The sequence below is a fragment of the Glycine max genome, chromosome 20 (assembly GCF_000004515.6).
Source record: "Glycine max cultivar Williams 82 chromosome 20, Glycine_max_v4.0, whole genome shotgun sequence".
NCBI lineage: Eukaryota > Viridiplantae > Streptophyta > Magnoliopsida > Fabales > Fabaceae > Glycine > Glycine max.
In genome coordinates, this window is record NC_038256.2 from 24,010,259 (window position 1) to 24,025,128 (window position 14,870).

Consider the following 14,870-nt stretch of genomic DNA (forward strand, 5'->3'; position numbering starts at 1 on the left):
GCATACATTTAATTTTGTATTACACAATATTAACTTTAATAGCATTATTAAATAAAATATATTTATTAACTTTTATAAATTCAATATATACTTATTGAATGTATGACTTTTAACAAAATTAATTATTCAGGTAATAATTTCTGAATAATTACATGGTAGAAGAGGCAGGGTAAATTTATCCTTTCAATCTTGTTACGTCCACTTGACAGTTGACACACGTGCAGTGGCTGCCGTAGACTACATATTGCGTTTATGTTTCACAAATAAGTATTGTCGCACAACGTGGTTGGATATTTGTAAAGAGTAGTAACGTTAACGTGGCTGGATATTTTCCACGTAGATTATATATATATTGTAAGTGGAGGAAAGGACAAAACAAAATCAAGTAAATATAATCATTTATTTATACTGTTATTTTGATAAATTATTTACCTAAAATGAAAACTATTTTGGTGAGAGAGCCATTATTGGAGTATGCAGGAGGCTGGGACCCGAACCTGGCTGGCTAAATTATTAATATTGTCTCCTTCTTCAATTCCTTTTCATCCTTTTCTCTGGGAATTATAGTTTGTAGAGAACACATACATACATTTTCATTTTCAGAGGAATGATCATGGAAGAATCCTCGGTACACGAGATCAAAACCCCTCTCCGTAAGCCAGCCTCTGATTTTGATGTCATTATTATTAATTTCTAATATACAAATCTATGGTTAACATTTGTTTTCTGAAAGCCAAAATCTATGGTTAACATTGTCAGTGTCTTCTTTTATCGGGATCCTCTTCCCGCATGGTATTTGTCTTTACAATTTGACCATACGGACTGAGTTTCATCCCGATACAAAAACATTCAATGCACATATATATTTTAATTAATTAATTTGTTGTGTTGAACATCTAGTGTCATCTAACAAGGAGGAAGATGAAGTTGGAAGCAGTACTAGCCATAGGCAGCAAAATGAAGAGAACTCGCCCATAAAACAAGTGGCCCTAACGGTGCCAACCACCGATGACCCATCTCTTCCAGTTCTGACGTTCCGAATGTGGGTGTTGGGAACTCTATCATGCGTGCTGCTGTCGTTCCTGAACCAGTTCTTCTGGTACCGCATCCAGCCTCTCACCATCACCGCGATCTCCGCCCAGATCGCGGTGGTGCCGCTCGGCCAACTCATGGCCGCAACGATCACTAAGCGCGTGTTCTTCAGAGGAACACGCTGGGAATTCACTCTCAATCCGGGACCCTTCAACGTCAAGGAGCACGTTCTCATCACCATCTTCGCCAACTCCGGCGCCGGCACCGTCTACGCCATCCACGTTGTTACCGCTGTCAAAATCTTTTACCACAAACACATCTCCTTCTTTGTCTCCTTGCTTGTGGTCATCACCACACAGGTTGGTTGGTTATTTTGACTTGCAGTTATAATTAACCTCACCTAACTAATTTTCTTTTCCTCGTCAAACAAAAATATCACACCAAAATAATGCGTATTTTTTGGTTAGTTTGCCTCAGTTACCTATAAAAGATAATTCATGCATGAAAAATAGTACTGTATTGATATAAACTTGTACCAATTGAATGATAGGTATTGGGTTTCGGATGGGCTGGCATATTTAGAAGATACCTGGTAGAGCCAGCGGCAATGTGGTGGCCAGCAAATTTAGTTCAAGTTTCACTCTTCAGGTAATAATTATAATACTACAGCATTAACATTTTATTATTCTAATTTATATGGTCAATATGAAGAGTAAATGTATTGAATACTATGCTCTAGCTAGTAACTTGACACACTACGTAAGAATTAGTTAGTTCGCCGACAATATCGTAATAAGATACAAAAGTATCCATACCTACCAATAACATCAATGTAATATATTTACGATTTTTTAGTTTACCTATATGTCATCACTCACTCTTGCGTGGTTGTACTTTGCGGCTGGAACAAGTTGTTGTATACGTAGTTATAAAAATATCATTGCTTTCTTCCACGACTCATTTACAATCACTATGGAACGAAACTTTCGTATCAACCGGGGCCCAAAAGTACCAACATGCGCTTCCTATTTAATTCTTTAAAATCCTGAAAATATAATCCTTTTTTTTAATTCAATTGTAAACATTTTTTATACTATAAACCAATCTTGTATATCTTACCGTATCGTTGAAAAGTATTTAATTTTATAATTAACTCTTTTAAAACCATATCTAGAATTTATTAATTTAGTTCATAGTATAAAAATCTTCATGATGACACTTGTACTAAAATTAAACCCTTTAATTTTCAACACTAAAATAAAACTTCAAAGATTACTACGAATTAGCTTTAAAAAATCCGCTATATAATAATTATACATATGTCTGATCGAATTTTTAAATGCAACAGTAAGAAGGAGAAGAAAAAAAATGTGAGTAATAATAACTCATTTGTACGTACTACTTACTTCATAATTAAATCATAATACTAAACATTGTTTCATCAGGGCCCTGCACGAGAAGGATGAGCGACCAAAGGGAGGGTTAACGCGATCGCAGTTCTTCGTAATCGCATTTTTGTGCAGCTTCGCCTATTACGTGTTCCCCGGTTACATTTTCCAAATGCTAACCTCCCTCTCTTGGATTTGCTGGTTATATCCCAACAATGTTCTGGCCCAACAACTTGGGTCGGGCCTAAACGGGCTTGGCATAGGAGCAATTGGGCTTGACTGGTCCACCATTTCGTCCTACCTCGGAAGCCCACTCGCAAGCCCATGGTTTGCCACTGCCAATGTCGCGGTGGGTTTCGTGTTTGTGATGTACGTTCTGACTCCGCTGTGCTATTGGCTCGACTTGTACAACGCCAAAACCTTCCCCATTTTCTCGGACGAACTCTTCACGGAGAAAGGTCAAGTTTATAACATCACAGCCATAATAGACTCCAATTTCCACCTAGACCTTGCGGCTTATGAGAGACAAGGTAGATTGTACATCAGCACTTTCTTTGCCATGACCTATGGTGTTGGCTTTGCTGCACTCACCGCCACCATTATGCATGTTGCTCTCTTTCACGGAAGGTACGTACATCTGTACCAATCTCATGAAATAATATATAATTAATTAATTTAAAATTTCATATTGATTTTTAGTTGTTTTTCTTAAAGATAAATTATATTTTTAATCCTTGTACTTCTAATTAATCTCTATACTTTTTTAAAAAAATCAAGTGTATTTAGTCTCTTACATTTCACCTATTTAATACAAAAATTAAAATTAAGTTTGAACGAAAATATACGAGAAAAAAATATGTTTTATCTTCTTTTTAATGTGTATATATGGTCATGGATACAATTACATTTGACTAGATAGCTAGAGCATAGCGTGTATACACACATGACACATACATTAAATTGAAAATATATGTATACAGAGAAATATGGGAGCAAAGTAAATCAAGTTTTAAGGAAAAGAGCGTGGACATTCACACGAAGCTTATGCGGAGGTACAAACAGGTGCCTGAATGGTGGTTCGTGTGCATACTCATGGCAACCATTGCAGCCACCGTCTTCACCTGCGAATACTACAACGATCAGCTGCAACTGCCTTGGTGGGGTGTTCTCCTCGCATGTGCCATTGCTATATTCTTCACTCTCCCCATTGGAATTATTACTGCAATCACAAATCAGGTCCGTACATAATTAACAGTAGTGATTGTCTAACTCTTTAAATATTATAATTTTTTTATGATAAATAATGATTTTGTTCCGAAAAAATTAAAATAGGTCTTCGGATGTGCAAAATTAAATACGACGTATTAAATTTATCTTAAAAAATATAATTTTAAATTGATTATTAAATATTATAACTTAATAATAAAATAATGTCACAAAAGAAGAATCAACTTGTTTTTTTTATATAGATAATGATTAAATTTTGAATTTTTAAGAGAGACCAAATTATCATTGTGATACACTTTCAAGACTAAAATGAATATATTTTTTTATAGTAGTAATTGTTTAACTCTTCCAACATTTTTTGAGCAATTGCAGAGTCCGGGGTTGAACATAATCACGGAATACATCATAGGGTACATCTACCCGGGATACCCTGTGGCAAACATGTGCTTCAAGGTTTATGGTTACATCAGCATGACGCAGGCCATCACTTTCTTGCAAGACTTCAAGCTTGGTCACTACATGAAAATCCCTCCCAGAACCATGTTCATGGGACAGGTTGTGGGAACGCTTGTCGCGGGTTTTGTGTATTTGGGCACTGCGTGGTGGTTAATGGAAACGATCCCAGACATATGCAAAGACACGTCCTCTGTATGGACGTGTCCAAGTGACACAGTGTTCTACGACGCATCGGTTATTTGGGGTTTGATTGGGCCGAGAAGAATATTCGGAGACCTGGGAACGTACGAGAAAGTGAATTGGTTCTTCCTAGGAGGAGCCATTGCTCCATTACTGGTTTGGTTGGCGGCAAGGTCGTTCCCACAACAAGAGTGGATTAGGCTCATAAACATGCCAGTGTTGATAGGGGCCACCGGAATGATGCCTCCGGCGACGGCGGTGAATTACACGAGCTGGATCATTGCGGGGTTTCTCTCTGGCTTCGTTGTGTTCAGATACAAGCCCGAATGGTGGAAGCGTCACAATTATGTGCTCTCAGGGGCACTTGATGCAGGGCTTGCCTTCATGGGGGTGCTTTTGTATCTATGCCTTGGATTGGAGGACATTAGTCTCAATTGGTGGGGGAATGACCTTGACGGATGTACATTGGCTCACTGCCCCACCGCCAAAGTAGTCGAGGTTCAAGGTTGTGCCGTTTTCACTTGAACATAACTGTAAATTAAATCATAATTAGGGTGAATATGCTAGTTAAGGAATTAAAACTTAAAAGTGAAAAGTCTTTTCCTAATAAAAACATTATTAATGCATCTAGATGAATTTTTAATGAAAACTTTCTATTACATTATCTCTTTAAGAACATTGACTGTTCAAACTTAAATATATTTTTAATGGGCTTAATTATAAATTTTATACACTCTACATTCCTCTCTAAAAAAGATTGTGCCATTTTCACTTGAATATAGTTGTAAATTAAATCCTAATTGGGGAAAATATGCTAGTTAAGGAACTAAAACTTAAAAGTGAAAATTAATGCATCTAAATGAATTTTTAATGAAAACTTTCTATTACTTCAACTCTTTAACAACATTGACTATTGAAACTTTTTAATATATTTTTAATTGTTCCAATCCTGGAAAAAGAGACTTAGGCACCCAATACGAGAGTCTTCTATGAATAAGAACCTAAGAGAAAATTACCCTTAACCCAAACTAGAAACACCTATTTTAGCATGTCTTCCACGATTCATTCACAAACAAAAAGATGTGTAAAATCATACACAAAAACCCAGAGTAAAGATAGACACAACCTGATCCATCCTTTATGCAAAACCTTGCTTGACTGAAGAAGTGTTCTTGTTATCTCGAGAAAGTGACACAACTCACTTATCACAAAAGATATTCACAATCAAAAGATTTAAAGGTGAGTTACTTTTTTAAGCACTTTTCTTCTCTTCTTTCTTTAACTAATAACAACACATGATCTTAGCTCATTCAGAAGCTCAAAATATTATGTTTCGTTATTTTTTAAGAGAGCACAAGCAGGTTATTTATAGAAAAAACAATTATAACCTCATGTAATCGATTAAATCTACAAGGTAATCGATTAGATTATCATTTTTATCTATTAAAGTGTTCTTCCCAAAACCTAGAAACAACTCAAGTGTAACGACCCACTAGCCGTTATGATATCACTACTCTAAACCGTGTTAATTTCAATTTTTAAATAAAAACTCGGTTAATTTTCTTATGAAAAATGAGAGTAAATTTTTTGCGATATACGTTCACCAAACAAATGCACAAATACTTAAATGAATATATATATATATATATATATATATATATATATATATATATATATATATATATATATATTAACTCAGTAAACATCATTCACATTAAAGTAGTTCATACATATAATTAAATTTGTGATTTACATTCTCAATTCAAAAAGAATTATAGAACCAACTACGGAGGAGTTGATTAACAAAACACAACTCTCTCCCAAAATAATCTCAATGTCATCATGTCGGTTTGGCAGCTCCAACAAAAGAATTTCACTCCACATAATCTACTATTGTCCATCTGCTCCCACTAACAAATGTTTGCCATGACCATAGATAATTAAATATTCTACGTCACCCCCCTCTAGAGATGCTTAAAACTCTTTAACAACTCTATTTCTCCCACCAAGGATATCCATCATGGTCACTACACTCCCCATGTACATACACAACATACATTATCACAATGACATTTTTAACATCAATAACATCTCATCTCAATGTCATTATCAACATCAACAACATTTCATCTCAATGTCATTTTTAACATCAACATCATCTAATGTCACATCATCATTAACAACAACATCATTCTCATATAAATATTATCACCAATAACAACATAATTCTTTATCAATATTATCATCAATAACAACATCATCATTTATCAATATTATCATCAATAACAACATCACCTATTAACACCCTAAAATTTCAATAACTAAAAATAGATGTTTGATGTATTTCTTGTATTATTTGATTACTTGATTAATTTGGATTAGTTAAAGTATTGTGTGAATTATCCTTCTGCAACTGCTTGGTGTGGATATTAGGTTATTTGTAGCTTGATTGATCTATGTTGGAACTGTGTGATTCTGAGATTGACCTAAAACTTGTTCCAGTAAAACCATGATCTCAAATTTGTTAACCGTTGGATCCCCTTCAAATTTGTATTGTAGGCTAACAACCCATGTGTGCATGTTTTGTGAGATATGACATTTTCACAGAAGCAGTAAAATATGTTTGAGATGTATTGAGTATTCTCTAATGATCTCATGATGGGTAGATGTGAACACAAGTTGGTTATTTATAGAGAAAACAATTATATTCACCTGTAATCGTTTAAATCCATAAGGTAATCAATTATTTCAATGAAGTAATCGATTAGATTATCTGAGTAATCAATTAAAGTGTTCATCCAACATCTAGAAAATAACTCAAGAATAATGTAATCGATTAGATGACCTAAGTAATTGATTAAATTTCTCTTTGTTCACCTCTAAACAACTTAAATGAGAGAGAAGTAATCGATTAATCCACCAGGTAATCGATTAAAGTAGAGACTCCTGAAAAATCAGTCATTGTCTCAAACAAAAATGTAACCAATTAAAATACTACCATAATTGATTAAACCAATACGAGACTTAACTCTTTAAGCTTCAGACAACTTGTTGTAATCGATTAAAATAGAGTTTTTGCCTCTGAAGAAATTTTTCTAACTTAGAAAATTTTCTTCACTCACACTATGATGATGCACAATGCAAAATAAATATCGGATGTACTAAGATGCAATAATCAAGTTAATAACCAATACAAATGTCACTCAAAGGAGTTGGACATGTAAAAGCCAAAAAACTTCTTCAAACTTTTTCTTGAGCTTCAAGCTTTAGCCTTAGGTTGTTTCAAGTTGTTGCTTCCTTTATCTCTAACAATCTCCCCATATTGGCTTTAATGATGCCAAACTTGAATGCGACATTGAGTGCATTTGGAGAGTCTTGAGATTGGATTGGAAACATGATCCTTAGTCTTATCCTAAAAAATACTTAACACTTAACAAAGGATTAATTCATCATCATCATCATAGATGTCAAAACTATAACTAGTATATTATAACCATCTTTATATAAAACAATGCTCAACATGCTATGCAATACATTCAATATGCCCTAGCGATATGCAATATCTTCTTCTCCCCCTTTTGGCATTAACAAGGCCAAAAAGTTGAGTAGACACAAAATGAAACACAATTAAATAGAGAAATAAACCATATTTCATTGAAACTTAAGAGCATTGCATAAACTTTTTAATCATGAGATAAACAAACATAAACACTATCATCAAACTAAGACACAAAGAACATGACATGATAGAAAGACCATAAAATAGCACAAACAAGCACACGAACATATCTAAACCTCATCCTCATGTGGGTTCAGGAGGTTACTAAGGGATAGCCTAGTTTCTATGTACTCAAGCCTAGTTGTGATGTTCTCTAAGGAGCTATGAACTTTGGCTTGATGCTCTTGATGGAGATGAAGGATAGCATCCATCTTTTGAATCATAAGAGACTTAGAAGGGTTCCATTGATGAGTTGGCTCTTACTGAGCTTCTTCTTCAACTTTTTCTTCCATCTGATCAATGTTTGTTGTTGTTGGTTGCTCTCTTGCCATGATCTATTCATGATCAACATAAGTCATGCCAAGCTTCTTGAGATGCCTTTCAGTTATCTCATTAGAGGCTTTGGTAAAGTCTATAATATCATTAGATACATCGATATTGAAATAATCAATGAACCTTGAGGTCAAAACTGCATATGAAAATTCATAATCCAACAATTGACGGCTTTTCAACATAATATTGTCCATCAACAGTAGCTAATTCATTTGAATTCTTGATTTAAACCCATATATAATCTGCAAGTTGTCATCCGTGACTTGAGCATGATTATTAGATCTTGGCACCAAAATATATGTAATAATGTATACCAATATTTTGTCTTCCACTGTCAGACCACCAACACCCAATCTATTCCTTAAAATTCTTGTGGGATCAAGAAGCATACCTCTGTATGTGGTCATTTTGTTGTAGCCATCAGCAGATTCCTCTAACTTTCGGACTCCGCACATATCTATTCCTGCTACTGCTTTCCAAAACTGTAGTGTCAATCACTATCTCTACGTCATTGACAATAGAGTACAAGTTACCTTCCATAACAGCTTTGGCACATGTGTAGAAGACCTTTACCAACTCAGGGTAGAAGGTTCCCTTCATCTGCACCAATGTTGACAAACCTTGTACCTCAAGCAAGTTGGTAAAGTTGAATCCCTATTGAGAAACCATTCCAAGTTCAAAAACTTTGGAATTCTCACGTTCTTCACGCCATAGATCATTTTGAAGTTCATCTTCTTGTTCTCTCCCATGAACCACGTATCCAACCTGTTGAGAGCTTCTTGAGAGCACTTTCATTGCTTTCTCTTCAAAGACTTGGCTTTCTTTTGTGCTCTAGCTGGATTGTTGGTCATAGTTTTAGAAAAAAGGCTTGAAACAAGAAGAGAGGCTAGGGTTTAGAAGAGATAACTCTGAGGTTGTTGAAGGTGTGACTGAAATGTGGCTTTGGGTTGGCTTTTATAGAGGGAAAGTGATGTTCTGGTTGACTATGGTAGGTTAAAGGAGTAAATGTTGAAGTAATGGAGGTTTTGATGAGGTGAAGATGAAGAAATGTAACAGATTACTCACAACAGACATGTAATAATCGATTAAAATTACATAGTAATCAATTAAACTGGATCTCGTTTTCATTTTAAAACCAAAAGCTGCTATAAGTAATCAATTAAAACGTTATGTAATCGATTAAAATAGAATGAAATCCATATAAAGTTCAAACATATAGACAAGTAATCGATTAAAACATAAAGTTTTATACATAAGCTCCATAGACACAAAAACGATAATCAATTAAAACAACAAAATTTTAAAACAGATAACACATATCAACCAATGGTAATCGATTAAATCAAGATGTAATTGATTAAAACAAGTTTTCAAAACTAGAAACATATCACAAGCAATGGTAATCGATTAAAACATGGTGTAATCGATTAAAACATAAAGTTTTGAAAAACTTACCAAACATATATCATATAGTAATCGATTAAAATGAATAGTAATCAATTAAAGCAACAAGAAATCATGAAACAACTAATATAAACCTGTGATCTTCAAAAAAACTAAGTATACACATGAACCAATACGCTAAAACACATACCAAACAAAGACAAATGATATGAATGACAATGTGAAACACACACTTATGCAAACAAGATGTTATTCTATGCTAGATGCATCCAATATGCCTAGTTCATTTCTAATATGAAAGAATCTATCTCTAACAAAAGGTTAAGTGAAAATGTCTGCTAATTATGTTCACTATCAATGAACTCAAAGTAGTAGTCACCTTTGGACACATGATCTCTTAGAAAATGATACCTTATTTCTATGTGCTTAGTTCTAGAATGCATGACAGGATTCTTGGTTAGATTAATAGCACTTGTGTTATCACATTTCATAGGAATATGATTAAGAATTACTCCAAAGTCTTCAAGTCATTGCTTCATCCAAAGACTTTGAGCACAACAACTTCTTACAGCTATGTATTCAGCATCGGCAGTTGAAAGTGCGACACAAGCTTGCTTTCTACAATTCCAAGACACTACTAAACTTCTAAGTATATGACATGTCTCACTTGTACTTTTCCTATCTAATTTGCATCCTGCAAAATTAGAGTTTGAAAAACCTGTTAAGTTTAAGGAAGTACCTTTGGGATACTACAAACCAACGTCGATTGTGCCTTTAAGATACTTAATGATCCTCTTAACTACAATCAAGTGAGATTCATTTGGATTGGACTGATATCTTGCACATAAGCAAACACTTAGCATGATATCCGGTCTACTTGCAGTTAGGTAGAGAAGTGATCTAATCATACCTCTGTATCTTGATCATCGACTAATTTACCTTTTTTATCTAAGTCAAGGTAGGTTAATGTAGCAATAGAAGTATATGATTCTTTGCATTTTTCCATACCAAATATCTTTATCAGTTCTATGCAGTATTTGGTTTGGCTGAGGAAGGTTACATGTTCCATTTGTTTGACTTGGAGTCCTAGAAAGAAGTTTAATTCTCCCATCATGGACATCTCAAATTCCTTTTGCATATAACATGAAAATTCATTGCACAAGTTTTCATTAGTAGAGCCAAATATAATATCATCAACATATATTTGAACAATTAACAAATCATTGTTTACTTTCTTAATAAACAAGGTTTTGTCAACCTAACCTCTAGTGAAGGATTGTTCAATTAAAAAACAGCTCAATTTATCATACCATGACCTTGGTGCTTGCTTTAAACCATATAGTGCCTTTTTCAGTTTGTAGACAAAGTCAGAATGTTCATTATCCACAAATCTTGGTGGTTGGTCTACATACACTTCTTCTTCAATGCATCTATTGACGAAGGCATTTTTTACATCCATATGAAAAAGTCTGAGATTCATAATACAAGAAAATGCAAGTAGCAATCTTATAGCTTCTAACCTTGCTACTAGAGCATAGGTTTCATCATAGTTAATTCCTTCTTCTTGGTCGTGTCCTCTTGCAACCAACCTTGCTTTATTCCTTACTATGATCCCGGATTCATCAAGTTTGTTTCGAAACACCCATTTGGTTTTAATTGACTTGTTAGAGGTTGGTTTAGGAACTAAATCCCATACATAATTTCTCTTAAACTAATTTAGCTCTTCATGCATTTCCATTAACCAATGTTCATCACATAAAGCTTCATCAATGTTTCTTGGTTTAACCTGAGAAACAAAAGCCATGTTGTTAGATAGAATTCTAAGTCTAGAGCGTGTAGAAACACCCTTAAAGATTTCTCTAATTATCTTGTTTAAGGAGGAATCTATTTTAGTTCCCCACTCTCTAGGAAGTTATTTAGGCATTGTTATAGAAATCTCTTTGCTTTGCTCAATTTCTTCAGCTTTCATGTCATCTCTAAGAACAAAATCCTTTTCTTGAAAACCTGCATCTTTTTCTAAAGAATTTTCTTGAACAAAAGAGCTAGTTTCATCATAAACCACATTTACAGATTCTTCTACAATTAAAGTTCTTTTATTGAATACCCTATATGTCTTACTATGTAGTGAATAACCAAGAAAGATTGCCTTACCATTGTTTAAAACAAAACATTTACAACCAAAAGCTCTCAGGTGAGAAATATTTAGTTTTCTTCCTTTATACAGTTCATAAGGAGTTTTCTTTAGAATAGGTCTAATAAGTACTTTGTTCAAGGTGTAACAAATAGTGTGTACAACGTCAGTCCAATAATACTTAGGTAACTTTGTTTCATTTAAAAGGATTCTCGCACCTTCTTCAAGGGATCTATTTTTCCTCTCCACAACATCATTTTGTTGAGGTGTTCTTGGGGCAGAAAAATTGGGGCGAATTCCATTTTCTTCAATAAAGCTTTCAAAAGACTCATTTTGAAATTCACCTCCATGATCACTTATAAGTGAAACAATGTTGAGACCTTTTTCATTTTGAATGATCTTGGCAAGTTTGAGAAAAACATTCAAAGCTTCATTTTTTGTTTTCAAAAACAAAATCCATGTGAACCTTCAGTAATCATCTACTATAACTAAGTCATAGTAATTAACACCCAAGCTCATAGTTCTAAAGGGGCCAAATAAATCAATGTGAAGTAGTTCAAGGGGCTTTGAAGTAGAAACAACGTTATTACTTTGAAAAGAGTTTTTGACTAACTTCCCTTTTTGGCAAGCTTCAGACAATTTATTTTTCTCGAACTTGAGTTTTGGTAGACCAATTAATAAGTCTTTCCTAACTAGATGGTTTAAATGATGCATATTAGTGTGTGAAATCCTACAATGCCACAACCATGAATAATCTATTTTACTCAGTAAGCAACTTAGCTTATGAAAAGATGCATGTTCAACATTCATCATATAGATGTTACCTATTCTCTTACCAATGTGGACAACTTTACCAGATATGGCTTCACTTATAAGACAACAATTTATGTTGAATTTAATCTTGAAACCTTTATCACAAAGTTGACTAATGCTTAGAAGATTATGCTTTAGTCCATCCACATATAACACATTCTTTATCTGAGTTGTGTTGATTCCTTATATTTCCTTCTCCCATTATCTTTCCTTTGTTATTGTCTCCAAATGTGATGTATCCACCATCCTTTGACATGAAGTCAGAGAATTTGGACTTGTCACCCGTCATGTGCCTAGAGCAACCACTATCCAAGTACCATAGTGAATCTCTTGCTTTTAGGCACAACTACAAGACAAAATCAATTAGAGAAAGGTGGTACCCAATTTAAGTTGGGTCCAATAGGGTTAATCTTTGCAAATAAATCTTTTGGAATCCACATGCATTTTCCACTCGAAATGTCAAACTTTCTAACATACCGATAGTATGAAGTGTGACCCCTTTTTCATGCAATAATGACATGTTTTTGCATTTTTCCTAGAATACACCATGTTCTTTCTTTTTTGAGACCTTAGTTGGGTTCACCCCTTTAGAGGATACAAACTGAGTTTTCTTTGAAAAAGAGGTTTGTTATATCCCAAACTGGTCTTATCTGTAGTATGCTTTTGCATATTGAGCATGTGATTAAGATCACTCTTCCCTTTGTTTAATTTTCCAAACAAATCTTTAAGGTGGGAAAGCTCAATTTGCAATTTCATACATTTAGCATGGTGACCCTTTTTGAAATTTTCAAACTTTCTTTGCAAAAACTTGCAATCATCCATGTTAAAGGAAGTAGAGGTGTCATCACAAGCAGTGGCTTTACATTTTGAAACAAGCTTTTCATTTTCTTGCTTCAGTTTGTTAAGCTCTTCTTGTGTTGAAGCCAATTTATTGACATGCAATTTTAGTTCACTTTTCAGCTTTTTGTTTAACACAACAAGCCTTTGAGCTTCCTCATGCATCTCATTAAATGCTTCTAAAAGTTCTTCAAAATCAGAATTTACCTTAATTTCTTCACTTGTTGCCAGATCATTTATGGATTTTGCCATTAAGCACATGTTAGCAATTTCTTCATCACTTGAAGAGTTGGAAGATGTTCATGCACTATCTTCCTATGCTATGTAGGCTTTCTTTTGTTTTCTGTCCTTCTTCCTTTTCTTTTCACCACCATGTTTTCTAAGGTAAATAGGACACTTAGATTTAATGTGGCCTTGCTTGCCAAATTCTAAACATGTGTAGCTATTGTTGTTATTGTTGTTGTCAACCTTCTTGGAGGATTTAGAGAATTTTTTGTCCTTTGATTTCCTGAGAAATTTTCCAAATTTTCTTACCATTAAACTCAAGTTTTCAACATCTTCCTGACTGCTAGAACTGTCTTGATATTTCCCTTGAGGAGTAGACTTTCAGTGTTATTCTTGTCTTTTTCTTTTTTGTTTCTTCTGCACAAGATTGCTGAGTCAGTTTTGTTAGTCATCATTTACGACTAACTTTTGTATTAAAAAGTTTTATAAAATTTATGTTTTTTCCCCAATTTATGGTTCTTTTTGTAGGTTTGTACATATTTTATGTTTAGTTTAATTTTTTCTTAGTAGATATTCCCTATATTGTGAATTATTCTGGTTCAACTTTAGTTTCAGGTGAAAAGATGAAGAATAAGAAGGTTGAAGTAGCTGGTGTCTCGCTAAGCGAGGCATATACACTTAGCGAGTAACACCTGCTAAGAGAGGCACTCAGCCCACTTAGCGGGTTGGGAGAATCTTGAAGAGAATCTGCAAAGCATGCACGCGCTCAGCGTGCCATCAGCTTGCCCAGCAAGTCATTTGCTCTTCTGGCACTCAGCACGCCCAACTCGCTAAGCCAAAATTCACTAACTCACGCTTAGTGCGAAAATGGCGCTAAGCGAGCCTTTAGGATTAGGAAGCCCTTTTAAAGGCTGAAGTTGGAGAAAATAAAGGAGAGAACAACAAGAGCCTACCCGTAGAGTGTGAGAGACATACTAGAAGAGAAAACAAAGCAAAAGAGAACAAAAAATCTCAGCTTTCAAGAAGATTCTAGGTTTATGAGTGATTTTTAGGTTTCTAGAGGTGGAGGATACATCCTCACCACTCTGTAATCTTAATTTTACTTCAAAAACCTCATCTTGTTACT

General features: G+C 34.4%; 1 protein-coding gene across 1 annotated transcript; it reads left to right on the top strand.

Annotated features, from left to right (window-relative positions):
• The first annotated feature begins 456 nt into the window (after window positions 1-456).
• Window positions 457-5,007, top strand: LOC100792167 (oligopeptide transporter 7). Its single transcript, XM_003555638.4, has 6 exons — window positions 457-653; window positions 901-1,391; window positions 1,583-1,680; window positions 2,478-3,047; window positions 3,401-3,656; window positions 4,020-5,007. The coding sequence occupies exons 1-6, from the start codon at window positions 608-610 to the stop codon at window positions 4,806-4,808; spliced, it is 2,250 nt and encodes a 749-aa protein (XP_003555686.1). The 5' UTR covers window positions 457-607; the 3' UTR covers window positions 4,809-5,007.
• Window positions 5,008-14,870: the final 9,863 nt, after the last annotated feature.